The 21,548-nt window shown below is 55.6% G+C and overlaps 10 protein-coding genes across 10 annotated transcripts; 6 read left to right on the top strand and 4 right to left on the bottom strand.

Moving 5' to 3' along the window:
• Positions 1 to 44: 44 nt before the first annotated feature.
• On the bottom strand, positions 45 to 1,366 carry QBC33DRAFT_293470 (chaperonin 10-like protein). Its single transcript, XM_060423358.1, has 2 exons — positions 947 to 1,366; positions 45 to 876 (listed from the first exon to the last, which is right to left on the bottom strand). The coding sequence occupies exons 1-2, from the start codon at positions 1,278 to 1,280 to the stop codon at positions 170 to 172; spliced, it is 1,041 nt and encodes a 346-aa protein (XP_060278333.1). The 5' UTR covers positions 1,281 to 1,366; the 3' UTR covers positions 45 to 169.
• Positions 1,367 to 1,917: 551 nt separating this feature from the next.
• Positions 1,918 to 3,338, bottom strand: QBC33DRAFT_293450 (uncharacterized protein). Its single transcript, XM_060423357.1, has 2 exons — positions 3,013 to 3,338; positions 1,918 to 2,933 (listed from the first exon to the last, which is right to left on the bottom strand). The coding sequence occupies exons 1-2, from the start codon at positions 3,190 to 3,192 to the stop codon at positions 2,061 to 2,063; spliced, it is 1,053 nt and encodes a 350-aa protein (XP_060278332.1). The 5' UTR covers positions 3,193 to 3,338; the 3' UTR covers positions 1,918 to 2,060.
• Positions 3,339 to 7,028: 3,690 nt separating this feature from the next.
• QBC33DRAFT_564136 (uncharacterized protein) lies at positions 7,029 to 7,391 on the top strand (the record flags this gene model as incomplete). The annotated part of the gene is made up of 1 exon (XM_060430339.1): positions 7,029 to 7,391. The coding sequence occupies one exon, from the start codon at positions 7,029 to 7,031 to the stop codon at positions 7,389 to 7,391; it is 363 nt and encodes a 120-aa protein (XP_060278331.1).
• A 104-nt stretch (positions 7,392 to 7,495) lies between these two features.
• Positions 7,496 to 9,385, bottom strand: QBC33DRAFT_564135 (kynurenine 3-monooxygenase; the record flags this gene model as incomplete). The annotated part of the gene is made up of 4 exons (XM_060430338.1): positions 7,496 to 8,272; positions 8,341 to 8,760; positions 8,851 to 9,068; positions 9,274 to 9,385. The coding sequence occupies 4 exons, from the start codon at positions 9,383 to 9,385 to the stop codon at positions 7,496 to 7,498; spliced, it is 1,527 nt and encodes a 508-aa protein (XP_060278330.1).
• A 239-nt stretch (positions 9,386 to 9,624) lies between these two features.
• QBC33DRAFT_293375 (peptidase M24, structural domain-containing protein) lies at positions 9,625 to 11,311 on the top strand. Its single transcript, XM_060423356.1, has 4 exons — positions 9,625 to 9,973; positions 10,041 to 10,421; positions 10,479 to 11,025; positions 11,105 to 11,311. Exons 1-4 carry the CDS (start codon positions 9,830 to 9,832, stop codon positions 11,212 to 11,214), a joined length of 1,182 nt encoding a protein of 393 aa, XP_060278329.1. The 5' UTR covers positions 9,625 to 9,829; the 3' UTR covers positions 11,215 to 11,311.
• A 434-nt stretch (positions 11,312 to 11,745) lies between these two features.
• QBC33DRAFT_623954 (uncharacterized protein) lies at positions 11,746 to 14,028 on the bottom strand (the record flags this gene model as incomplete). Its single annotated transcript, XM_060432921.1, has 6 exons — positions 11,746 to 12,339; positions 12,582 to 12,676; positions 12,739 to 13,347; positions 13,538 to 13,664; positions 13,726 to 13,731; positions 13,951 to 14,028. 6 exons carry the CDS (start codon positions 14,026 to 14,028, stop codon positions 11,905 to 11,907), a joined length of 1,350 nt encoding a protein of 449 aa, XP_060278328.1. The 3' UTR covers positions 11,746 to 11,904.
• Positions 14,029 to 14,803: 775 nt separating this feature from the next.
• Positions 14,804 to 16,239, top strand: QBC33DRAFT_623953 (uncharacterized protein; the record flags this gene model as incomplete). The annotated part of the gene is made up of 4 exons (XM_060432920.1): positions 14,804 to 15,299; positions 15,798 to 15,894; positions 15,984 to 16,030; positions 16,112 to 16,239. The coding sequence occupies 4 exons, from the start codon at positions 14,804 to 14,806 to the stop codon at positions 16,237 to 16,239; spliced, it is 768 nt and encodes a 255-aa protein (XP_060278327.1).
• Positions 16,240 to 16,478: 239 nt separating this feature from the next.
• QBC33DRAFT_552857 (uncharacterized protein) lies at positions 16,479 to 17,168 on the top strand (the record flags this gene model as incomplete). Its single annotated transcript, XM_060429342.1, has 1 exon — positions 16,479 to 17,168. A coding segment is annotated over exon 1 (191 nt), but the record flags the coding sequence as incomplete, so codon positions are not given.
• On the top strand, positions 17,030 to 19,348 carry QBC33DRAFT_293329 (putative GMC oxidoreductase). Its single transcript, XM_060423355.1, has 4 exons — positions 17,030 to 17,571; positions 17,671 to 18,283; positions 18,342 to 18,967; positions 19,030 to 19,348. The coding sequence occupies exons 1-4, from the start codon at positions 17,220 to 17,222 to the stop codon at positions 19,239 to 19,241; spliced, it is 1,803 nt and encodes a 600-aa protein (XP_060278325.1). The 5' UTR covers positions 17,030 to 17,219; the 3' UTR covers positions 19,242 to 19,348.
• A 626-nt stretch (positions 19,349 to 19,974) lies between these two features.
• Positions 19,975 to 21,192, top strand: QBC33DRAFT_614551 (glycoside hydrolase family 114 protein; the record flags this gene model as incomplete). Its single annotated transcript, XM_060432594.1, has 3 exons — positions 19,975 to 19,999; positions 20,105 to 20,610; positions 20,717 to 21,192. The coding sequence occupies 3 exons, from the start codon at positions 19,975 to 19,977 to the stop codon at positions 21,116 to 21,118; spliced, it is 933 nt and encodes a 310-aa protein (XP_060278324.1). The 3' UTR covers positions 21,119 to 21,192.
• Between the last annotated feature and the right edge of the window lie 356 nt (positions 21,193 to 21,548).

Below are 21,548 nucleotides of genomic sequence, written 5' to 3'. Positions count from 1 at the left end.
TTTTTTTTTTTTTTTTTTTTTTTGGAACCGGAAAGAAATCAAGGCCTCTTGACGATTTCTCAACAACCCGCCTCTGCCAAGCCAAACCACCCAATAATGCTGCATCCGATTGTGACCATGGAGCAGACAAGGCATTCCGAATCATCAGCCTCACCAACAGGCCCCCAGTTTACTTCCCTGCAACCCCTTCAGTGTCCGCGATGCGGAAAACATACTTCACAGCGCTCGCCTTCCCCGCCTTGAGGTTGTCCAGCGCCGTCTGGACCCCGCCCAGGCCCCCGGGAACCACCTCGGTCGGGTGGCCGGCGAACCAGCCCTCGGCCAACCCGCGCCCAAACAGCCTGAAGGAGACGAATCCAAAGTCCTTGGTGTCCTTGTGCACGCTCCCGACAAAGGTCTGGCTGACCTCCACGCCGCTCGCGTCGTCGCCCGCCCTGGGCGCCAGCACGCGCGCCACCCTGGCCCCCTTGCCCAGCACGGCGACGAGGTTCGCGTGGCTCCCGGCGTCGGACACGGCGTCGAGCGCGTGCAGCGACGTCCTCCCGCCCAGCGCCTCGCGCAGGCGCTTCACCACCACCCCTTTTCCGGAGTCGGCGTCGGTGTCGCCGCGGTAGTCGACGATGATGTCGCCGCGGCTGCGGTCGATGAGCGTCTCGATGTGGGCCGAGGACCGGCCCGCCACGCAGATCAGCGGGTGGATGCCGCTGCGCCGCGCCAGCTGGATGGCGAACGCGCCCACCGCAGACCCGGCGCCATAGATGATCAGCGGGGTGGGGTCCGCGCCGGGGTCGGCCGGTCGCCATGGCTCGGGGAGGCCTAGGTGGTTGTACAGGGCGATGGCGGAGGTCATGGCTGCGAGGGGGATGGTTGATGCCTCTGGTTGTGTGTCAGTTGGTAAGTTCTCCGTTTCTCTAGCTGGTAGTCTGTCCCCGCGCGCGCAACTCACCTTCGAAGCTGGTCGTCTTGGGGATGTGGAACGTCGTGTGGGCCCAGGCGATGGCGTACTCGGCGTAGCTGCCGTGCGGGGACATCATCTCGTGGAAGGCGGCGACGCGGTCGCCGGGCTTGAACTCGGTCACGTTCGCGCCGACCTTGTCGACGACGCCGGCGATGTCGTCGCCCTGGTTGATGACGGTGTTCTGCCACTCGGGCACCTTCCAGTCCTTGGGGTTGGACCCGCTGACCACGACCTTGATCCGCACCTGGTCGTCATTTGGCTCGGGGATCGGTGAGTCCACGATCTGGACTTTGGGCCCGGGGGCGATGAGAGCTTCCTTCATGGCTGCAGCTTGGTTGGCTGGTAGTGGTAGACTGCTGTGAGAAATGATCGAATCGACGCTTCAATCGGCGGATGATTTTGCTGGTGGACAGGCAGTATCGGCATGCAGTATTCCAGTCGGTAAAGCGGCAGCAGCTCTTCTACCTTATATGTATTCCTGTCTACCAATCTATCTAGGTACCTATCCACATCCATATCAAACTGCGGGCGGTGTCATCGAAGTTGACCAAGCATGGCGTCATGCAGCTTGAATTGCGGGTAATGTTCTCCATTCTTGCTGGTCCCCCAATTTCCACGCCTTTCCATTCCGGAGGGGGCCCGACTTCGACTCCACAGGCCGATGTACACCACCCCACCACCCCACCACCCCACCACCCCCACCAAGGTTTCCAATCCGAGGACTCCGCCTCAAATGGGAGAGAGTATGGCAGGTCACCAATATTTTGGAGACGGCAACTCAGTCTCAAGCAGTTATCATGAGCAGTCATGTTCGTGAATTTGCCCCCAAATTTCCTTTCCCCCAGGAGGTATCTAGTTACACACACCCGTCTAACACCAGTGCTTTGCATCCCGCTGCAAAGAGAGAGAGAGAGAGAGAGAAAGAGCACAAACTCCATTCCCCCCATGAGCATTTGCTAGGCATGGAACCTACGTTCAAGTTCTGCGCCGCAGCTGAATAATACATGTTGTTCGTCCAAGAATAAGAAGATCAAAACCCGTCCCTTAGCTCACAGAAACTCCGACAACCCCACCGTGATACGTACTACACTCCGCTCGTTGATTAAGAGTGGCCGATGAGGCCAGCCTGGGGAGCGTTGTCGGGGTTGATATCGGTGCCAGCGAAGCCGAGCTGGGTGTTCCAGGCATCGGCAAGAGCGGCGTTGCGGTCGCCACCGCTCAGGTCGGCCTTGGCCTGCTCACAAGCCGCCTTGGCGGCATCGCTAGCCTCGCAGACATTGCCCAGCTGGTCGCAGATGCGGTTGAAGATGATGGCCGGGTTCAGCGCCTCCTGCTGGCCCTTGTTGACGATGGGGTCGATGGCCTGGAAGGTGAACTCGGTGTCCTTGCGGCCGTTGAGACCAGGCTCGAACTTGACAGTGGGGACGCAGAGGCCGAAGTCGAGGCCGGCAATCGTCGACTGCTGAACTCCATTGACCACGGCACCAGCGGCGCCAGCGGCGGCGGCGGGAGCGGCGGCGGCGGGAGCAGCAGCGGCGGGAGCAGCAGCTGCTGCGCCGGCACCACAGTCGACAACAGCGGCAGGAGCAGCAGCGGCAGGAGCAGCGGCAGCAGCACCGCCGGCGGCGGCAGCGGGAGCAGCACCGGCAGCACCATCAGATCCCTGGGTAGTGAAGTTGGAGAAGCCGTTGGCAGCCATCACATCGGCGACGCTGAGGCCTGCGGCGTTGAAGGGCGTCTTCAGCGACGTGGCCGAGTTGGCATTTTCAATATCAGAGCCGAGGACATCGGGGTCGACGAGGGGGACAATGCCTCGGAGCTCCACGGTGACAGGGAGGCTCGCGTCGCTGCAGATAACGGGGGTCGCCGCAGCGAAGGGGTTGAAGTTCTTCTCGGCAGCGACAAGCTGGGCAGCGGCGGCGATAACCGCGGGGTCGTTACCGAGCGTGGCGACAATCTTGTCGGCGAGTTCAAGCTGCGGGGCATGGGGTCAGCAATCTAGGTCCCGTCTCGCAAGTGTCACCCCGGGGGAACGGTTTCTGTTCTTTTCTTACCTTGGCGCAGGCATTGGCACCGCCGAGAAGAACGCCGGGGCTGCCACCAGCCAGGGTAGCGGCCTCACCGGGGTTACCAAAATTGCCCAGGGAGGAGATGGCATTCTGAATCAGACCCTCCTGGCCGAAACGGGCCTCGGCAAAAGCCAAAAGGGCAGAGAGGATGATGGCTTTAGACATGTTGGACGTGTTGATCTTCCTTCTCCTAATCGGATTGTGTGTGATGCTGGGGGGGGGGGGAGAGTCGAGACGAAGACCGAACTAGCGGTTTTGAGGTTGCAATGTGTACGAGAAGCGAAGCGAATGTCGAGCTGAAAGAGCGTCGAGAACAAAAACAAGTTCACAGAACTTAAAGAGCGAAAAGGTAAGCAAAGAAAGAGAGCTGCAGGCCTTGTTTGATGGACTGATGAGGGAGGGAAGACAGTTGCTAAGCAGCCTGGGAAAAGAGGTTATATAGAGATTGGCGGACGGCCATGGCTAGAACGAACGTTGCGACACGGGCCAAGACATGGCGGCAGAGCGCCAGCCCCCCTAATGGCGATCATACCAGCACTGGAAATTGGATAGTGAAGGACGAGGGGAGGGCAAGGGGCGCCGACAACAGGGCGAGATGGGCGTTAGCGGCGTTATCCCATCTGATGGGACACTCCTTGTATCATCTGATCTGGTTAGCTGGGGAGCCGCGATTGCTTGGGGTCCTGGGGCTCCCAGCTGTGAGGCTCCTTGACAGGGAGTCGGGGGGATCCGTCCCAACTCGGTCCAATAGCAGGGTCGAATTGCAGTTCCTGTAGCCAACCTTGCGATCCTTGCTTCAGGAGTTGCTGCAGTCAACATTTTGCTCACTGGGCTGGGCCCGAGCCCTCAAGGCGGTCGATTCGGAACGTTCGGGGTCTGGCTCCGAGAAAGGAGAGAGACTCGAGAATGGGTCTAGGTCGCTCAGGTCGACAGAAGTCCGCCGATCTACAGTCCAAATTATACTGCCTTTTACCTTTGGCGCATCCCAGTGGTGCTCTTGCTTCATGTTTAAGCTTGATGATGATTCTCGGCCCACTCCCTGGGCAATTTGGGTGAATATCGGATCATCAACCCGTTTGCTGGGATGGGTTTGCCGTTGCTTCTGTATTGAGCTTGGGCCAAAGGAAATCCGCGAGCTTGCCTCGGGTTGCAGGGAAACCCCCTGTGCCCCTGGCCCTTTTCCGTCACTGCAGAACCCACTTTTGTCCATCCTTGGCGCCTCGCTTAAGTTCGGATCAAGCCGATCAAACAGCCGCATTAGGATTCTGAGACTGCATCTGAGACCTCGCCAGTTTGACTGCTAGTCTTTTCCAATGCCCACCTAAACGAAGACCGTCCGTGGCTCGCTAGACCACTTCATATAAGGCTTGGCAGGCCACGCTTGCACCGGCCATCCTGAGTCCTTTCTTGGCTTCGGCTTCGGCTTCAGCTTCAGGTTCCGCCTTCGCGTAAATTTCAACCAGGGGGCCTGTTTTTCGTCTGTCTCAGTTGTCCGATAGCGATTCACGGACATGGAGCCTCTGCAAGGAATTGGTCTCATAAAAACAGATCGAATGAACCCATCGAGCCCAATCATCTAATGACAGCTAACCGCTCACATCTTACCATCCACTCTCAAGCAGGTATCAAAAAGGATTGCGGGTCTCGTGTTGCCTCAGAACCGGGTGTCGGGCACAGCGATCGTTCAGATCTCCGAAACAATTACTTGACACTGGAGCCCTTTGCTTCTTCATTGCAAACACTTGGTCTGCCAGCCATGTCTCCTCAGAAGTGGTTCTCGTCCGAACCTGTTCGATTCCTGGCTCTTGTCCCCTTGCCCCCCCATCCTGATTCCCATTGCGTGCCAGCAGGCCAAATCGCCACGGTTCGTGCCGAATCTCGCGATGTGTCTCAATGTGACACCACGGCCTGGGCTTCTAGCTCGCTTTCTTCTCTTCTACCTGACACTTCCTTCCAAGACTACGTTGACAATTCATTGCCTCTTCCCTCCTAACATTCTGTTCCCGTCGGCTTTACAGCTACCCTGCATTTCTGCCTGCATTGACAACATTATTCATGGCATCCCAACCACTTGGTAAAGCATGAGCGGGCGGTGATGGCCGCCATTTTGATCCTTGGATTCATCACCACTCCATAGCCACATTTTAGATTACGCATAGGACTTCGCCTACCCGGTCGGCCATAAACCAGTGTTCAGAGATGTCTATCAAACGTCATCAGCGCAAGGAATATAGACATGGAGATGCCCCTTCGCCACAGCCCGGGCCGCTCACTGGCCCAGACTTTGCCCAGCTGAACGCATAGTGTTTCTACGCCGTCCGTTTCCCCGTTTCCCCATCTTTCCAGGCTAAAAAGAATCCCATTTTTTAAGCGTCGCTTGGTGTTTCCTGGGGACATTTAGGTTGGCTGATCTCTTTGATGCGGAGGCTTGCCGGAACGCGGCCAGATATACCCAAACGTTTCATGCACCCACATCCCCGTCATGCAAACGTGTTTACCACGGTGCCCTTTCCCGGGATATGCAAAGCCATATCGGACTGAAATGACAACATTTGGGCTTTCGAGATGTGATGAAAGACGAATCTCGACATCTCGCCCCCCTGCCGCAGTGTCGCACGTGATCCCTCGCCGCGAAACGACTCTCCCAGGACTCCAGACGGTCTGATCTGCCTTGTTTTCATGCTCTCCCAGATTCCTACTAAACATGGCGTCTCGCGCTATAATTGGCCGAGCAGCTTCAGCTGAAAGGAGCTGGCAGTGGGGACGCCTTTATGGGCGTGGATATGGGCACATGCAGCGCTCTCTACCAATTCACCAAATTCTGCTCTACACATTCATGGTCGAAGATAACAGCCTATTATATGAATTATTATTGGATATTTGTGGCTGCCCTGAGGTTCTAGACAAGTTTAAGTCACAATCAGCGACGGTACTGGCGTCCACGGCGGCGTAGGCAAGTGCCGGTAGCCGCAGGAGCCTGGGCGGCGATGGCAGAGGGGACAGTTAGCAATGGCAGTAGCGAAGGCCGGTACGTTGATGGTGCCGTTGGCAAGATAGCTAGATTATTATCGAGGGTCGTGGTCCACATCAACCTAAGTAAAACGGACTGGAGAAGTTCGTCCAATGAGAGATGGCCGAGGCTCTCGTATGGCGGGGGAGGGGCGGTTGAGTTTGGTTGACTTGTGGTCGACGTAGTGTTTTCGGCCATGACCCGGGGCATCATGGTATCTCCGCGACGTGTTTTACGTCTCAGCCAAGCTCGGAACCGCTGCAGCATTGTGCCGATTTAGATATCCCAGATTCTTTGCCAAACAAGCGAGAAAACCGTTGTTACTAGAGTATATTGCGCTTGCTATCCTGTCTATTGATGAATTTATATCTAAACCTACCTTGGTATGAGTGGGTTGTAATTACCAGCAAGAAGATTTCTTTTAACAGTCTAATCAGGATTCTCGCAGCCCTTTTGTAAGTAGTGCTTGTCCCCCCCAGTGCCTGTCCCCATAGTGCCAGACTTCCGGGCACCCCCTGGTCTGAAGACACCCTCCTACGTGCTCCTGTGGTGGTGGATGCTTGGCTGAAGCCAAGGACCAAAGATTACAATGGCCTATGTTGGTCTCTTTGTTGACATACCCCTCATGCCTGGCCCTCTAATAGGGGAGCAACGTCGATGGGGAAAATATGTTACTGCAATTCATGTGTCTCGTCGTTCTTTCCAAATCCTTCGTTTTAAGATGGATGCCCATGTTTTGGCCGTTCCCCTAAAACGCTCTGTCTATCTTTGATATTACCTCCCCAAACCGCAAAGCTTTCGCTACCTACTTCAAAACTTAGGGGGAAGTTCCTGCCAGCTATTAGAGGATCTTTGATCCCGACAAGTCTACAGCTCTCCTCGAGGAGAGTTGACTGAGCATAAGTACTTGTAGTTTCCAGGGGCGCTTGGGCAGCATTTTGAAAGCAGGAAACACACACACTGACTCAGACTGTGCTTAGATAAAGAACAAATGCCCATCACCCCCACCCCCACCCCTACGCCGAGCCGTGCCGCCCTTATGGCGGTAAAGAAGCCGACGCCGACGCCGACAATGACGACGACAATGACGGTGCCAGTGCCAGTGACGGTACCAACTGGGGCGGTCAGGCCCGATACGCTTTCCCTTCTAAGCACCATTGCTGCTTGGCTCGGCGTGCTGGTTGGTGCTGCCGGCATTGCCGCCACCATTGATATCTGCCTTCTCGTGGCGGATCTCGAGGCCGCCATCGCCGTCATCGCCTGCGACTCTACCCGCGCCATCCGCTTCCTCACTGAGGACCTTGTCCTGATAGTGTCCAACGCGGTGGATCATATGGACCAGCTTCAGTATTAAGGACCCCAAGTGAGCTTCTGATGTTATCACCATATCCAAAATGCTATTACAAACTGAAGAGTGATGCTACTCAGGGGTAGCTAGACGTAAGCCCACCCACACCATCATCTCCTCACAGACCTACACAACCACCCAAAACACGCTCGCACAGCCGATTTCAACGCCCCCCGGTGCCTAAAGTATAGCAGGAACCCACCGGCAAGCAGCGGCAGTCCCACGGCGCCAAAGAACCCCCGCACCAGAGCCTTGCCTTGGTAGTCGCTCCTCGCCACGACCTCGGAATACCTCTCGTTCCCAAAGGACACCCTGGCGTACTTGGTCTGCCAGCCGAGCCCCGGCAGGTGCACCGACAGCGACTCCTCGAGGAACTTCCTCAGCCGGTACATGGGCGACAGCACCTCGGACCGCATCTCGACGTAGTTCTGCAGGGCTAGGTCGTTGATGGCGTGGGCGTCGGGGGCGCGCACGGCCGTGTACTCGGCCAGGGCCGCCTCGCGCTGTGAGGAGCGGACGACGGCCGAGCGGCTCTCCTCGTCGTCGTCGTCGCGGCCGCCGATGAGCGAGTGCTTGTCGAGGATGCCGAAGAGGATCCGGACGTCCTCGAGGCCCGCGTTCATGCCCTGGCCGTAGAATGGCACCATGGCGTGGGCGGCATCGCCGAGGACCACGGCCGAGGAGCCGTAGTGGTAGGGCTTGCACTTGATGCTGATGAGGGGCAGGTGTGGGTTCTGGTGGAAAGACGTGATGAGCTCGTACGGCTGGATGAGGGCGGTGACGCCGGGAAAGTGGTGGTCGAAGAAGGAGGGGATCTGATCCGGGTTGATCTCGAGCCTCTCGAACACCTCGCTTGGCGCAAAGAGAGTACAGGTGAATGAGCCGTCCTGTGCCAAATTAGCAGCCATAACGTTGATGTAACAAGCTGTCCGATGTCTGGGTGCCATGAACTCACGTCGCTTGGGATGGCAATAAACATGAACTCCTTGCCAGGCCAGATGTGCAAGTGATTGGGCGATATCCTGAACCTGGCCATTGGCTCGTTCTCCGGGGCATCTTCCTTTCGCTTGATCTGAAACTCGCACCAGAGCGTATCGATGTACTCCTGATGGTAGTCCATGCGGGTGAACTTCATCATGTGGTACCTTACAGCGGAGTGAGCGCCATCTGCCCCTATCATGAGGTCAAAATCAATCTCGATCTCCCTTGCCCGGCCTGTCGACGACTCCTTCCCCTGGATTTCAAACCAAGCCTTGCATTTCCGGAAATCGGCTCCGGTCAACTTGTGGTTAAAGTAGAAGGTCACATTCGGCATGCCTTCCAGGATGTCCAGTAGACGCTTATTTAGGCCTCCACGGTCTACGGCAAGAATTGCCTGAGGGAGGAGGAGTTAGCCACGAACTGCCAAAAGGGGCTGGGGATGCGTCTGCAATGAGCATCTCGGGAAGACCGGAATTTGACTTGCCCTCCCATGAGCATCGTAGTCCTGTGCTTGCTCAAAGATTTGCCCGTTGGGCCGCTTGCCGTGAATCATCCTTCCTCTCATGGGGATGGTAGCAGCCATCACATGATCCAACAGTTTTGGCTGCCCCGAATGGCGCATGGCGTTGATGCCTCGCTCCGAAAGCGCGAGGTTGATCGATCGTGTAAAGTTGAGTGGTGTTGTCGAGGGGTCTCTTAGATCTGGGGCTAGGATCAGCTGATGCGTCTTTGAAATCGACAATCTCCTCCACTAAGCCACAGCCAATGATCGAACATTCCGGATCACATCGCACACATTATTCGCAGATCTGTGGATTGCGCCGCCTTGACGTGGTGGAACACGACGGACAGGGAGAAACGGGGGGCTTCGAGTGACTTCATGAAACCGCAAGACTGTACAACTCACCATCTCGGAGCTCATAGATCTCGACATCATCTCCCCTCTGAGCTGCATAAAGCGCAGCAAGTGAGCCGACAGGCCCAGCGCCAACAACCACAACCTTTTGCTTTTCAGCCATGATCCAAGCAGTGGCGTTTGGCAGGGCTCAACAAACACCCAAAGTTGTGCTGACAAACTTTATGTATTGTATGTACGTACCTAGATGCATTTGAATATTTTGAGACTTTTGAGTGATGGAATTGCCTCGGCGGCTCGGATATACTTCGGAAAAGGAGGAAAATGAGGTGATTTTCCAGTTGACTTCCTCTTGTGGTTAGAGGTAGTTACAGATCCTGGTCCCTGTGCGATCGGCGATACCCGGCAGGGCGGTGGCACAAGGCGGTGACGAAGGGCGCGCAAAACTTCGAACGACATCCCCCACCAAGGAATCGATATTGTTTTTGTTTTTTGGACAACACCGACGTAGTAACGCCCCGTTTGTGAAGTCTGGAGAGAATTATTATTTCCCTACGACGTAATTGCTATACTGCCCAGGATCCATCCTAAGCCTGTCTTAACCATCATGGGTGACCAGCCTCCTGCCAAGAAGAAATGCCTTGGGGAAGACTGTCCGAACGATGCCGGGACACTGCAGTGCCCGACCTGCCTGAAAATTGGCCTTAAAGACAGCTTCTTCTGCACTCAAGATTGCTTTAAGAAGAATTGGGTACAGAGCCATTGATCCCAAGCCCATATCATGCACGTTTGCTTGTGCTGACAATTTGCTCCTCCAGCGCACTCACAAAGCCATACACGAAATAGCAAGCGGTAACGCGAATACCCCCAAACCCGACCCGTTGACGGGATACTTCAACCCGTTCCCCAAGTTTTCCTTCACTGGGCCTCTCCGACCAGCATATCCTCTCTCCCCGAGGCGAAAGGTGCCCAGCTCGATACCCCACCCCGACTACGCCGTCGATGGCATACCCAAATCCGGACGGTCCCTCGCCCGTTCGAACAAGATCGAACAGCTCGATGCGACGGCCCAGGATAAGATGCGGAAGGTGGGGAGGTTGGCAAGAGAGGTGCTGGATATCGCAGCCGCCGCGCTGAGGCCAGGGATCACAACAGACGAGATCGACGAGATCGTCCACAAGGCGTGTGTGGAGCGGAATGTAAGCCGTCTTCTGTGGTCAAATATCCCGAGCAAGGTTCCGCTGACAATCTTATAGTCCTACCCTTCTCCCCTCAACTACAACTACTTCCCAAAGTCGGTTTGCACCTCGGTCAACGAAATCATCTGCCACGGCATCCCCGACAAGCGGGCTCTCGTCGACGGAGACATCATCAACCTCGACGTGACCCTCTACCACGACGGCTACCACGGCGACCTGAACGAGACCTACTACGTCGGCGACAAGGCCAAGGCGGACCCGGACACGGTCCGCGTCGTCGAGGCGGCGCGCGAGTGCCTGGACGAGGCCATCAAGATGGTCAAGCCGGGGACGCTGTTCCGGGATTTCGGCAACGCCATCGAGAAGCACGCAAAGTCCAAGGGCTGCAGCGTCATCCGGACGTACGTCGGCCACGGCATCAACTCGGTCTTCCACTGCCCGCCCAACATCCCTCATTATGCCAAGAACAAGGCCGTCGGCGAGTGCAAGCCCGGCATGACCTTCACCATCGAGCCCATGATCGCGCTTGGAAAGTACCGCGATGTCACCTGGCCCGATAACTGGACGAGCGCGACAATCGACGGGAAGCGGACTGCTCAGTTTGGTACGAGAATTAACCCCCTCCCGCTTTTCCCCAAATCTAGTTGTCCGTGCGAACCCCAACAACTAACGCTTCAACGTAGAACATACCCTGCTGGTCACTGAGACGGGCGTGGAGATCCTAACGGCGAGGCAAGAAAACAGCCCCGGGGGGCCGGTGCAGATACCTGCGGTCGAGAATGGGACTAAATAAGACGGGGGTGCTGGCGAATCGGATTGGATGAGGGATTGGCTAGGTCGTGCACTTACGTGGTGACCCGGGAATTATCCCTTCGGGCCGTTAGTACGAGTAACCTAGCGAGATAACGACGGGGGCCATGGCCATATGCCGACTCGGATGACACGGCCTTCGTGTGTCTGCAGTTGTCGGGGCTCTCTAGCGAACCGATGGCAAACATTTCAGACGTGGATGTGGATCGTTTCGCCCCGGTGCCGTCTGGTTGCTCGGTCCGATTGCTTGTCGGAGGTGATGGGCGGGGTTACAATGTTGTCACCGCAGGAGCTGAAACACCCCATCCGTCTCTGGACGGTGGCACTTTGACTATGCTCTCAGACACCAAATACGGGCCTCCGAACTGCTCAAAACACGCCTATGGCGGGGCGTGTTTGCACTGCTGCGTCCCCTGTTCCTCATTACCTACTCAAGGTGGAGCTTTAGATTGTCAGGTGATGCGTAAAGGGGTTGGCTATAGTTTAGCGGGATAGTCAGGCAGGTGCAGTAGAACTTGTCTATTATCTAGAAGCATAGCAACCAGGTAAGTTCCTGGCTAGGTAATGCTTGCTGCTAAACTCGTCGATTGATGACACACCGAAAAAGAGCCCCCGAATTAGGTATGTTACAGTACAAACAAATAACAACCTCAGCGTCGCTTTGCCATTTGTTCTACAATACCCGTAATTTCTCCATGCTTGATCCCATTGCCACTTGCGACGCTCCCTCACTCCAAACGACCTGGCTCAAATCACCCTCATTCCAGTAGCCGCGTCCACCGCTCTCGTATATCGCGGCTCTCTCCGTCCAGGACTTATTCATCTTGTCCCTGGCCCCATTGAGCGCCAAGTAGTCAAGGAGACCCTGCCTGCGCGCATCCAGGAAGTGGCCCCGGAGCACTTTCTCATCTATAGGAGGATCTGGAGCATCCCACAGAACATAACCGCACCGCCTGAGGCGCGGGTGCTCTTCGTGGTACACCGCATCCCTCACGCGAAAACCCTTGTGCGCCTCCAACCACATTCGGAAAGGGCCCGACTTGATCCCGTCGACTGGTCCGTCTGTCCCCCACCTTCGCAGGTCATTGAGGTGCTCTGGGGTCCAGTCCTCAAGAGGAGTGTAATAATGGTTCAAAAAAACATAGTCAGAAGGCACTGTGGCATATCTGAAGTGGGAGGCTAACATGTTCCTGGTGTGCGGTGGTGACTAGCCTTTCGTGTGCAGTATCTCCAGCCGTTCGTTGCAGCTCTGGGCTTGGTCGAGTCTGAAGAGAAAGTGGAGGCCGTACGATAGCTTGAAAACGACTTAGACGGGCAGTTCCTGTTTAGAGTGGGATTTCGAACACTTACGTATGCTTGTTTGTGCTCATTAGCCTTTCCTTTGGATAGCCAGTCAACAGACTCGAAGCCCCATTGGACATCGTGGGCAGCAACATCATCAAAGGCTGAGGATGAAAATTAGCATCGTGTATAACTGGAAGGGTAGGCGTGAGGGTGGTACGCCAACCTCGAGACAGGACTCGTTCCAAGTAATCATGGACGCAGGCAAGTTGCTCATTCACCCAAGTAGAGAATAAGCCGAAGAAATAGACGTGCAGCAAGGCGCATAAAGCGCTTGTGCGCTCCCGGTCGGGACAGAATTCCTTCTCATCGCGGAAGAAAAGGTTGCAATACCCCTGAAAGCGGTACAAGGCGCGATGAATTCGGAAGACCTCGCTCGGAGAAGCTCGAGTGTGGTCCGAACGCTCAAGTCCGAGCTCCTCGCGGCTCAGTGGTAGCGTGTCCTGCACAAGGTCCCGAGTGAAATACTGGACGATGGTGTGGGTCCTGCTCAGAGCACTTGCGACGGATGGATCCTGCTCTCCCGGTGTGATGTAATACTCGCCTGGTGCGTCCGGTCCAGCGAAGTCGAACCAACGCATCAGGAAATCTTCGATTTGCTCCTTGTCGTCACTGTCAATAGAGTTGGCTTCGTACGCAGCTATGGCGTAGACCATTGTCTCTGGTGACATTTGGCCGTTAAGGATATCTGAAATAACTCTGTCTGGGTTCTCCCTGAACCCAACATAAAGCGACGAATGGCTCAAGATGGCCGATCGTAATGATTGAATGCTGTCTAGGTGTGAAAGCACCATACTGAGCAAATGCAGAGGCATCCGAAGGAATGCGTGAGTCGACATGGCTGCCACTGATCCAGATAAACAAATTGGGATGAACGGGGGGAGGCGAGGATATCATCAGTCAGCCATGAAAGAAGCGTGGGAATCTCGAGGGTAGCGGGCGACTGCGTTTGATCTGTGACTCACCCAGGGGGCCACAGTAGTGGCCGGCCATGAAAATTGTGGCTGTGTGATCCCTCCAGTTCTGATGCTGTTCGCGCTGAGAGCCTGATGAATGCAAACACAGAGGCTGGATGAGAGTGGGTGGGATGACCTGTGTTGGTTGGCTGCAAGATAAGTCGTCAGTTTCACAAGTGGAAGCTGTCTGCACCTACCGCCATCTATCCACTTTCGTAATTAGCTCTAATGCCTGTGCAACAACCTGCTACCAACAGCAACCCAATATTATCATAGATATGCCAAAAATCTCTTTGGTATTAGACCAGCGACATTCCCCAGAGGATTCCCCGGAGCCTAGGGACCCCGATAACAAAGCGGTGGTCGGCGACAATCACACATCCTCTTCGTTGACGTTCCATGTTTTGATGCCTTCTACTTACTGTGACGGAATGCCTCGGTTTCTTCGCATTCGTACCGCCCCTGAGCAACACACACGCCTGCAAAAATAGTCGCACCATTGTAATATACCATCTATTGTCCTTCAGCTTTTAGTCTTTGACAAATGCCCCTTCCTCAGTCAGGCCCTTCTGTCCGAAGCAGCCGTCATCCCGGAGGCTTGCCCCCCTCCAAGTGACTTCCAAGTGTGTATGCACGTCACACGAGTTGCGGCGAGCAAACATGATACCCACAGTAGTTCCTCTCCCTAAGCCTTGTATATGGTCAGGCGGAGTGTCTTGGCTCGGAGTTGGAACGTTTTGGGACTTCCAGCCCTAGTAGAGTCTATCTCCAAACCTCAGTAGAGCAGCTGAACATCTGTATCGAGCTACGCTATAACCTATAGTGTCCTGTCACCAACTAGTCTCGGTTTATTTTGCCCCGTTCTAGCTGAACCTGCCTTACCCGGCTGCTTCGACTGCGGAATTCGACCGCCTGGTTGGAGGATGCTGGATGCTGCTAGTCTTACTTGGGCGCCTTCAGCGGCGCCACGGCATCGGGAGTGGGCCGTCCCGTAATGGCATGCCGGATGTGGGGCGACGGTACAGGAGTATATAATGAGAACGAGAACAGTAGTTTTTGTCTTCGCTCTTTGAGGACATACCTTGGCCCTTCATTCTGTTTCGCATCCCTTCACCCTGCCGTGTACATCTTTGTGCTTTACCTTTGACAATCCGGCTGAAGACGTGGAATCGCCCCTCTGGACTCTGTACTAGAGCACGTTCTGTGCTATTTCCAGCATAGTGAGCTCCCCACCACTGCAGCCCTGTTGTCGCGGACTGACAGTATGCAAACGGAATGGCGCAGCCAGCACGTATCAACCAAGTCGTCGCGGCCTGGGTCGCCCAGCGTGGCGTGGCGGCATGCATCGCCGACTCCAAGCTGCCTGGCGGCTGGGAGGCGACGGCACAGACCGAGCTCGCGCACTTCTTCAAGCAGCGAATCCCTTGCCTCGTCGCCCAGCGCGAGGTGAGGGAAGTCTTTCCCGCCAACCCGGGCCAGAAGGTTGACTTTGTCTGCCCCACGGGCACCGGCGTCGCGCCGCCCTTCTTCATCATTGAGCTCAAGTGCCAGTCCACCTTCCAGGACAGCGTCCATCTAAACCGTTTTGCGCAGCGCCTTCAGGCAGACCTCGACAAGGTGCAGCAGGCTGTCAGAGGCTCGTTCGAAGGTGCTGAGAAGTGGGTCATTGGCGTCTGCTGCAATATGGAGATTGCCCAGGCGACGGTGGCGTACAATTTTCTCGTCAACAACCAACCTTACAACGGCATGAACGTCATCCCAGTTCAGGCTGGTAATGACGTCGTTCAGGTTTTCTATGCTACATTTGTGTAAATAGATTGCGTGGTTGCTGGTCGGAGAGTCAAGTTTGGCAAATGAGAAGTACCAGTTAGGGTCTATTTCGTCGTCCTTCGGGGGATAAACATAGGGGGCTATCTTTCCTTGTTTCCCTTCACACTTAGAATAGCGCAATAGCAGTGATGCATTGTAAATCGCCAGTCTGATATACCAAAGTTGTCGGAGGTCCCTCACTGATGATGAAACTTCCACTGCTGTGTGGCTGATGAATCCCGACTGTGCTACCTCCCGCAAGAAGTGTTGGGGACTGGAATTGTCAAGCCACTTTGACTTTCTCTCGGGACTGTAAACATTACCAAGAAGCATGACCTGGCTGTCGCGACATAAGCACGTTGTCCTCGCTGTCCGCTTCTAGCCTTGTATGGCTGTCGTTTCAGAAACTAACGGTGATCACCTGTAGGGATCCAGCTACACCCTGGGATCTCCCATACAGCGCGGGGGACTGATATTCTCGGCCAATTTGCTATCAAAATTTGTAAGGCTCGTGCGGACGGGGAGATGGAGAGCTTCACCGAGAAGGAGATTGTCAGGTTCCGCAAGCTTATTGGAGACAAGGCCCAAGTTGTTATGCTGCCCTCAAGAAAACTGCTCAAACGACTGACTAACCCCGATTCGACAGATTGGAGCTGTCTCTGGAGGTGTTGATAGGGCGACTAGTAGACACTGGTAAGCAGCAAGTCTAGGATACAACACGGGTTAACTCTAATGCCTCCCTCTAGGTTTGATGCGTCTTAACGAATGCCCAAGTCAAGCAAACGCTGGAGGAACATCTCGGTATCAACCTGACCATTGTGGATGGGTCAGAGCTCTTCTGGAGTCGTCTTGCCGGTGTCGTGGAACCTGAAGCCAAGCCCAAGATTATGCGGAACTTGTGAGTTAGGTTAGCACAAAGACCACTTACATGCTCGTGATGCTCATTTGTATAGTCATCGACCGCTTCGAGATTGAGGCACTTCGGTAAACTCGCCCTTTGAGATATTTCGAGCTATAGAGAATGAACTTGAAATCCCTCTCGAGGTTCGCACGGACAGACCCGTTACTAGACTAAGATGAGTTGCTAATAGGAGACAGGTCACGCAAGCCTACGCTGTGCTTGACACGATCAGAGGTATGTGCTATATCTTGTTCTTGAATATTGGACTAGTAGTCCTGCTTAACCAGTCCTGCGTTTTGAAGATGCTTGCTGACTGAGCCTTGTGTTACAGCCATGGGCGTTCAGGGAGATTCCAGGGTTTATCGGTAATTACATCTGTATCCTCAGAGCAGTGGCCAGTCTGGATATGATGAGCGCCGAGCCGTATGAATTTTCGTGGTCTCTCCTTAAGGCTATAAGCAGATGGATTTTCGACGAAGTTCCTGGCATTGCGAGGGTAGTTTACGATACAACATCGAAACCTCCGGGTGAGACGAACCCAAGCAACTCCCCTCAGCCCTTTTTCGTTCTCTATTTCTCCCCCTCCCCCCCCGCTGAATGACCTCCTTCTCCAACAATTAGTACTAACCCATGATAGGCACTATCGAACTAGAGTGATAGTTTCCAGCTTTCAAGAATAGACTAATTTCCACGCCCTGTTCAAGATACAACTGGTCGCTCGTGGAACAGTACATCAGCACCTTCCCCATCGGTTTTGCCAATAAAGGAAGGATTCATCGGGTTCCCAGTTTCGGCCCTTTTTACCTACCCCACAACGTCGTCATTTGTTACTACCTTGCAGATCGACAGGGGGGCAAGGCGGGATAAACAATCAGCATGGAGACAAAAAGGGATTTCCGGCACTCCAGCTTTCGGTTGAATACACCATCGATACTCCCCCGCCACAGCCGGGAGCAAACAGTTTGAAGCCCCCCCAACATCATGAGGGCCCCATCACTCCGCGCCGCCACCTTGGCCGCCGCCGCCGTCGCGGCGCCGGCAGCAGCAGCGACTGAAGCGGGTCGGGCGTTCGACTACGTCGTCGCGGGGGGCGGGACATGCGGGCTCGCGCTGGCGAACCGGCTCTCAGCCGACGCGCACGCGAGCGTCGCCGTCGTCGAGCCGGGGAGCGACGTCCGGGGCAACGCCAACGTGACCGGGGTCGCGCGCTGGCTGGACACGCAGGGCACCGCGGTCGACTGGCAGTACCTGTCGGCGGCGCAGGCGGGGGCGGGGAACAGGACGGTTGTGTACCATGCTGGGAAGGCGGTTGGGGGCACGAGTGCTATTAATGGTGGGTGGTGATTTGTTGCTTCGTGGGTTGAGCAATGGGATTGAGGAAGATATGAAAGACGGGGGGCAAGAGAGAAACATGCGCTAAGTGACCTGACAGGAATGACCTACATCCGCGGAGACGCCGCCGAGATCGATGCCTGGGAAGCCCTTGGGAACGACGGGTGGAATTGGGATGCACTTTACCCGTACTACAAGCAAGTCGAGCACTGGACCCCGCCGACGGCCGCCCAGGTATCCGCGGGGGGAACGTACGACCCCGAGTTCCACGGCGATGGAGGGCCGCTCGACGTCTGCTTCCCACCGGAGCTGTCCAACGGCAGCTTCTACCAAGTCGCGCGGGACACGTGGGACGCGCTGGGATACCCAAAGATCCGGGACGTCAACGGCGGGAGCGTGCGAGGCTTCGACGTCTGGCCCATGACCGTTGACCGAGACGCAGATGTGCGGGAGGACGCGGCGAGGGCTTATTACTGGCCGGTGGCTGATCGGCCTAATCTGACGCTGATCAAGGGGACGGTGACGCGGCTGCTCTGGCAGGAAGAGACAACGGCGCATCCTTGCGGTTCCGGCGGCGTTAGTGCAAGTGGTGTTGAGTACCTGGACTCGGACGGAGTTGTGCGGGTGCTTGAGGTCAAGAAGGAGGTGATACTCTCGGCTGGATCGCTGAGGACGCCGCCAATTCTCGAGCGTTCTGGCATCGGAAACCCAAGGTACGGTGAGACCCGGGGAGGGGCAAGTCATGTGGCCGAGCACTGACGAAACGTGCAGAATTCTCGGTAAGCTGGGCATCGACACGGTTGTCGAGCTTCCTGGAGTTGGAGAGAACCTGCAGGACCAGCCAAATCTCTCCTTGGTCTACTCGGGGAAGATCAACGAGACTGGATATGTCCCCTACGCAACGTTTGCCACGGCGCAAGACGTGTTTGGAAACAGTAGCTCCACCATTGCCTCAACGACCAGATCGAGCTTGTCTGAATGGGCAGAGCGAACAGCCTCGAGGACGGGAGGGGGTCTCGACGCCGGCGCCCTAGAGAAGATCTTCCAGGTCCAGCACGATCTCATCTTCAAGCGGAATGTCACCATCGCAGAGATCCTCACGACGGCGTCTGGCGACCTTCTCGTCTCCGCCTTCTGGGCCCTCCTGCCTTTCTCCAGGGGAGGCGTCCACCTTCGATCGACGTCGCATGACGATGTTGATGATCCGGTCATAGACCCTGCATTTTTCGACATTGCCTTCGATCTCGACACGCAAGTGGCTATCGGTAGGCTTGCGCAGGCGTACTGGGCGGAGATGCCTGTGGCGGACTTGGTGGTCGAGAATATCTCCCCAGGGACATCTGTCCTGCCGCTGCCCGCGAGCGACGAGCAGTGGGAGTCGTTGGTCACGGAAGCGTGTAAGTAACCTCGCGATATCTAATTATTTGGCACTGCCATCGAGGCTGACTGAGGTGTGTAGTTACTCCGAATTTTCATCCGATAGGAACAGCGGCAATGATGGCAAGAGAGCTTGGGGGAGTGGTTGACCCGGAGCTGAGAGTCTACGGGACGGGGAATGTCCGCGTCGTGGATGCCTCTGTTCTGCCGCTTCAGATCAGTGGCCACCTCACAGCGACACTGTATGCAGTGGCAGAGAGGGCTTCGGAAATGATCCGAACGACGACTGGGTGATTCGATTGAGCTCTGATAAAACCGTGAGGAGTCTGAGCTTGACTTAAGTGTCTGTTTCCAGGGTTTTGTCTTTTCTGAACCTTGAAAATATCTTGCCCAACAAGAAGTACCAGCCATCCAGCCATGGTAACTCAGATCTAAACGAGCATATTCTATTTGTAGCGAGGCCCATTTGAATTGGGGGCTCAAACAGCGTCTGAATATGGCCATCCCTTAGAGCTTCGATTTCTCATGCAGGGGTGAATTCAAAGAATACGACTCCGGAAATAAAATCCAGCCAGCGAGATTAGGTATCGTTTTCCAGAGCCAAGGAACAAACAAGAGGCAGGATGGGGGAAGTTCTCGGAAACCATAGACTCTCATAGGTGCTACTGTCCAGAGACAATACATTAATTAGGTACTGAAGCCTGATGAGTCCGGGCAGGTTATTATCTCGCCTTATTTGTATTCATCGGGCTTAATTGGAGAATTGGAGAAGGTTGTTCAGAAGTTGATGGCTCGTGCGACACACCCATGGCGCATCCTCCATGCCAAGATGCGCTAGACATGCACGTATGGCGCTCAAATTGGACCCCTGAGCTCGAAAATGCTGCTGCCTGGGATACCAGGGTCTGTGGAAAGCAGATATCAACCTTCAATGAACAGACGAATAATTATTCGAAGAGATGGTGGCTCTGCATCCGGATAATCACGTCATTATCTCTTGTTCATCCCACGTGATAAATCAGCCGGCATGGACCTGCCCGAGGAAGGGGGAAGTAAGGCCCAAGGAGACCAGAATCGCAACCAAGCCGTAAAAAAGGATGCGAGACCAGGCCCTCACCCGTTTTGGCGGCGACAAAAGTTCCTCATTCTGGGATCAGTCGCGATCATCGTGCTTGCTCTGGCCCTCGGGCTCGGGCTCGGGCTCGGCTTGAGGCGAAAACACGACGACGATGCCCCAACTACGCATCTACCTCCCGCCTCTGCTTCGCCTTCCGGCGCCGCATGGCAGCCCGCCGTCAACTCGTCCTGGCAGATCATCCTGAGCTACCCCCTGGACATCGACGGCGATTCGCCCTCGGTGGAGCCCGACGTCGGCATCTTCGACATCGACCTGTTCCTCCACCAGAACTCGACCGTCATCGACAGCCTCCACAAGCTCGGGAAGAAGGTCATCTGCTACTTCAGCGCCGGGTCGTACGAGCCCGGCCGCCCGGACTCATCGCGGTTCAACGACTCGGACCTCGGCAAGGAGCTGGACGGCTGGCCCGGCGAGTTCTGGCTGAACATCAGCAGCCCAAACGTCCGCGACATCATGGTCGACCGGATCGAACTCGCGAGCAACGTGGGCTGCGACGCTGTCGACCCGGACAATGTCGACGGCTATGTACGCTGAATCCCGTTCCCCCGCCCCCCCCCTCCGCCACGCCCCGCGATGGGCAGAATCTGTATTCTCGCGCTGACACACATCCCCTCCCTCCTTTTTTTTCCAGCAAAATGAAAACGGCCTCAAACTCACCGCCGAGGACTCGGTCAGTTTCGTCAAATTTCTTGCCGCAGAGTCGAGCAAGCGCGGGCTCGGGGTGGGACTGAAGAACGCGGCGGACATCATCCCGGACGTCCTCTCGGTGGTGCAGTTCTGCGTCAACGAGGAGTGCGCCGAATACGACGAGTGCGACACCTTTTCCGCCTTCGTCGAAGCCGGAAAGCCCGTCTTCCACATCGAGTACCCGCCGGGGGCCCCCGGGAAGGTTAGCAAGGATGCCGTGTCGGACGCCTGCTCGGCGGCCGGCGCCACCGGCTTCAGCACTGTCATCAAGACCATGGACCTGGACGGCTGGGTCGAGTTCTGCGATGGACAGACGGCGGATACGGCTGTTGTGAAGGATGAATGATTCTGTAGTTACTGTATATTAGAACCGTCGTCAGGTGTACAATCTAATACCTAATTATGGAAGGCCCCTGTCTGGCCCCGTGCCCGGGATTTCGTGAAGCAGTCTGGGATCTATGCTGCAACGCCGATAGCGGTTCTCGCATAGCCACTAGTGACATGGTATAAATCGAAACTCGCAAGGGCTTATTTCCGAAATCCATTCGAGTGTATGCGCCTCGCGTATGGAACACTCTCTCTTTTCCCGGAACTCATGAGAATCACATGGAAATTGCCCTGCAACTCAATGTTTGCAGCTCCTATACCCCTACCGAATGGTCATTTAAGACAATGGGAAAACGGCAGGACAGCGCTTGTAGTATGGGGTAGGACTACTTACAGTTGTCCGTCATGGCCCAGCACTATGATAATTCACCTTGGCACCTCGAACTATA

The sequence above is a fragment of the Phialemonium atrogriseum genome (assembly GCF_030411735.1).
Source record: "Phialemonium atrogriseum strain 8032-3 unplaced genomic scaffold QBC33scaffold_47, whole genome shotgun sequence".
Classification (NCBI taxonomy): domain Eukaryota; kingdom Fungi; phylum Ascomycota; class Sordariomycetes; order Cephalothecales; family Cephalothecaceae; genus Phialemonium; species Phialemonium atrogriseum.
The sequence above is the reverse complement of the archived record's forward strand: the minus strand, read 5'-3'. Positions and strand labels throughout refer to the sequence as shown.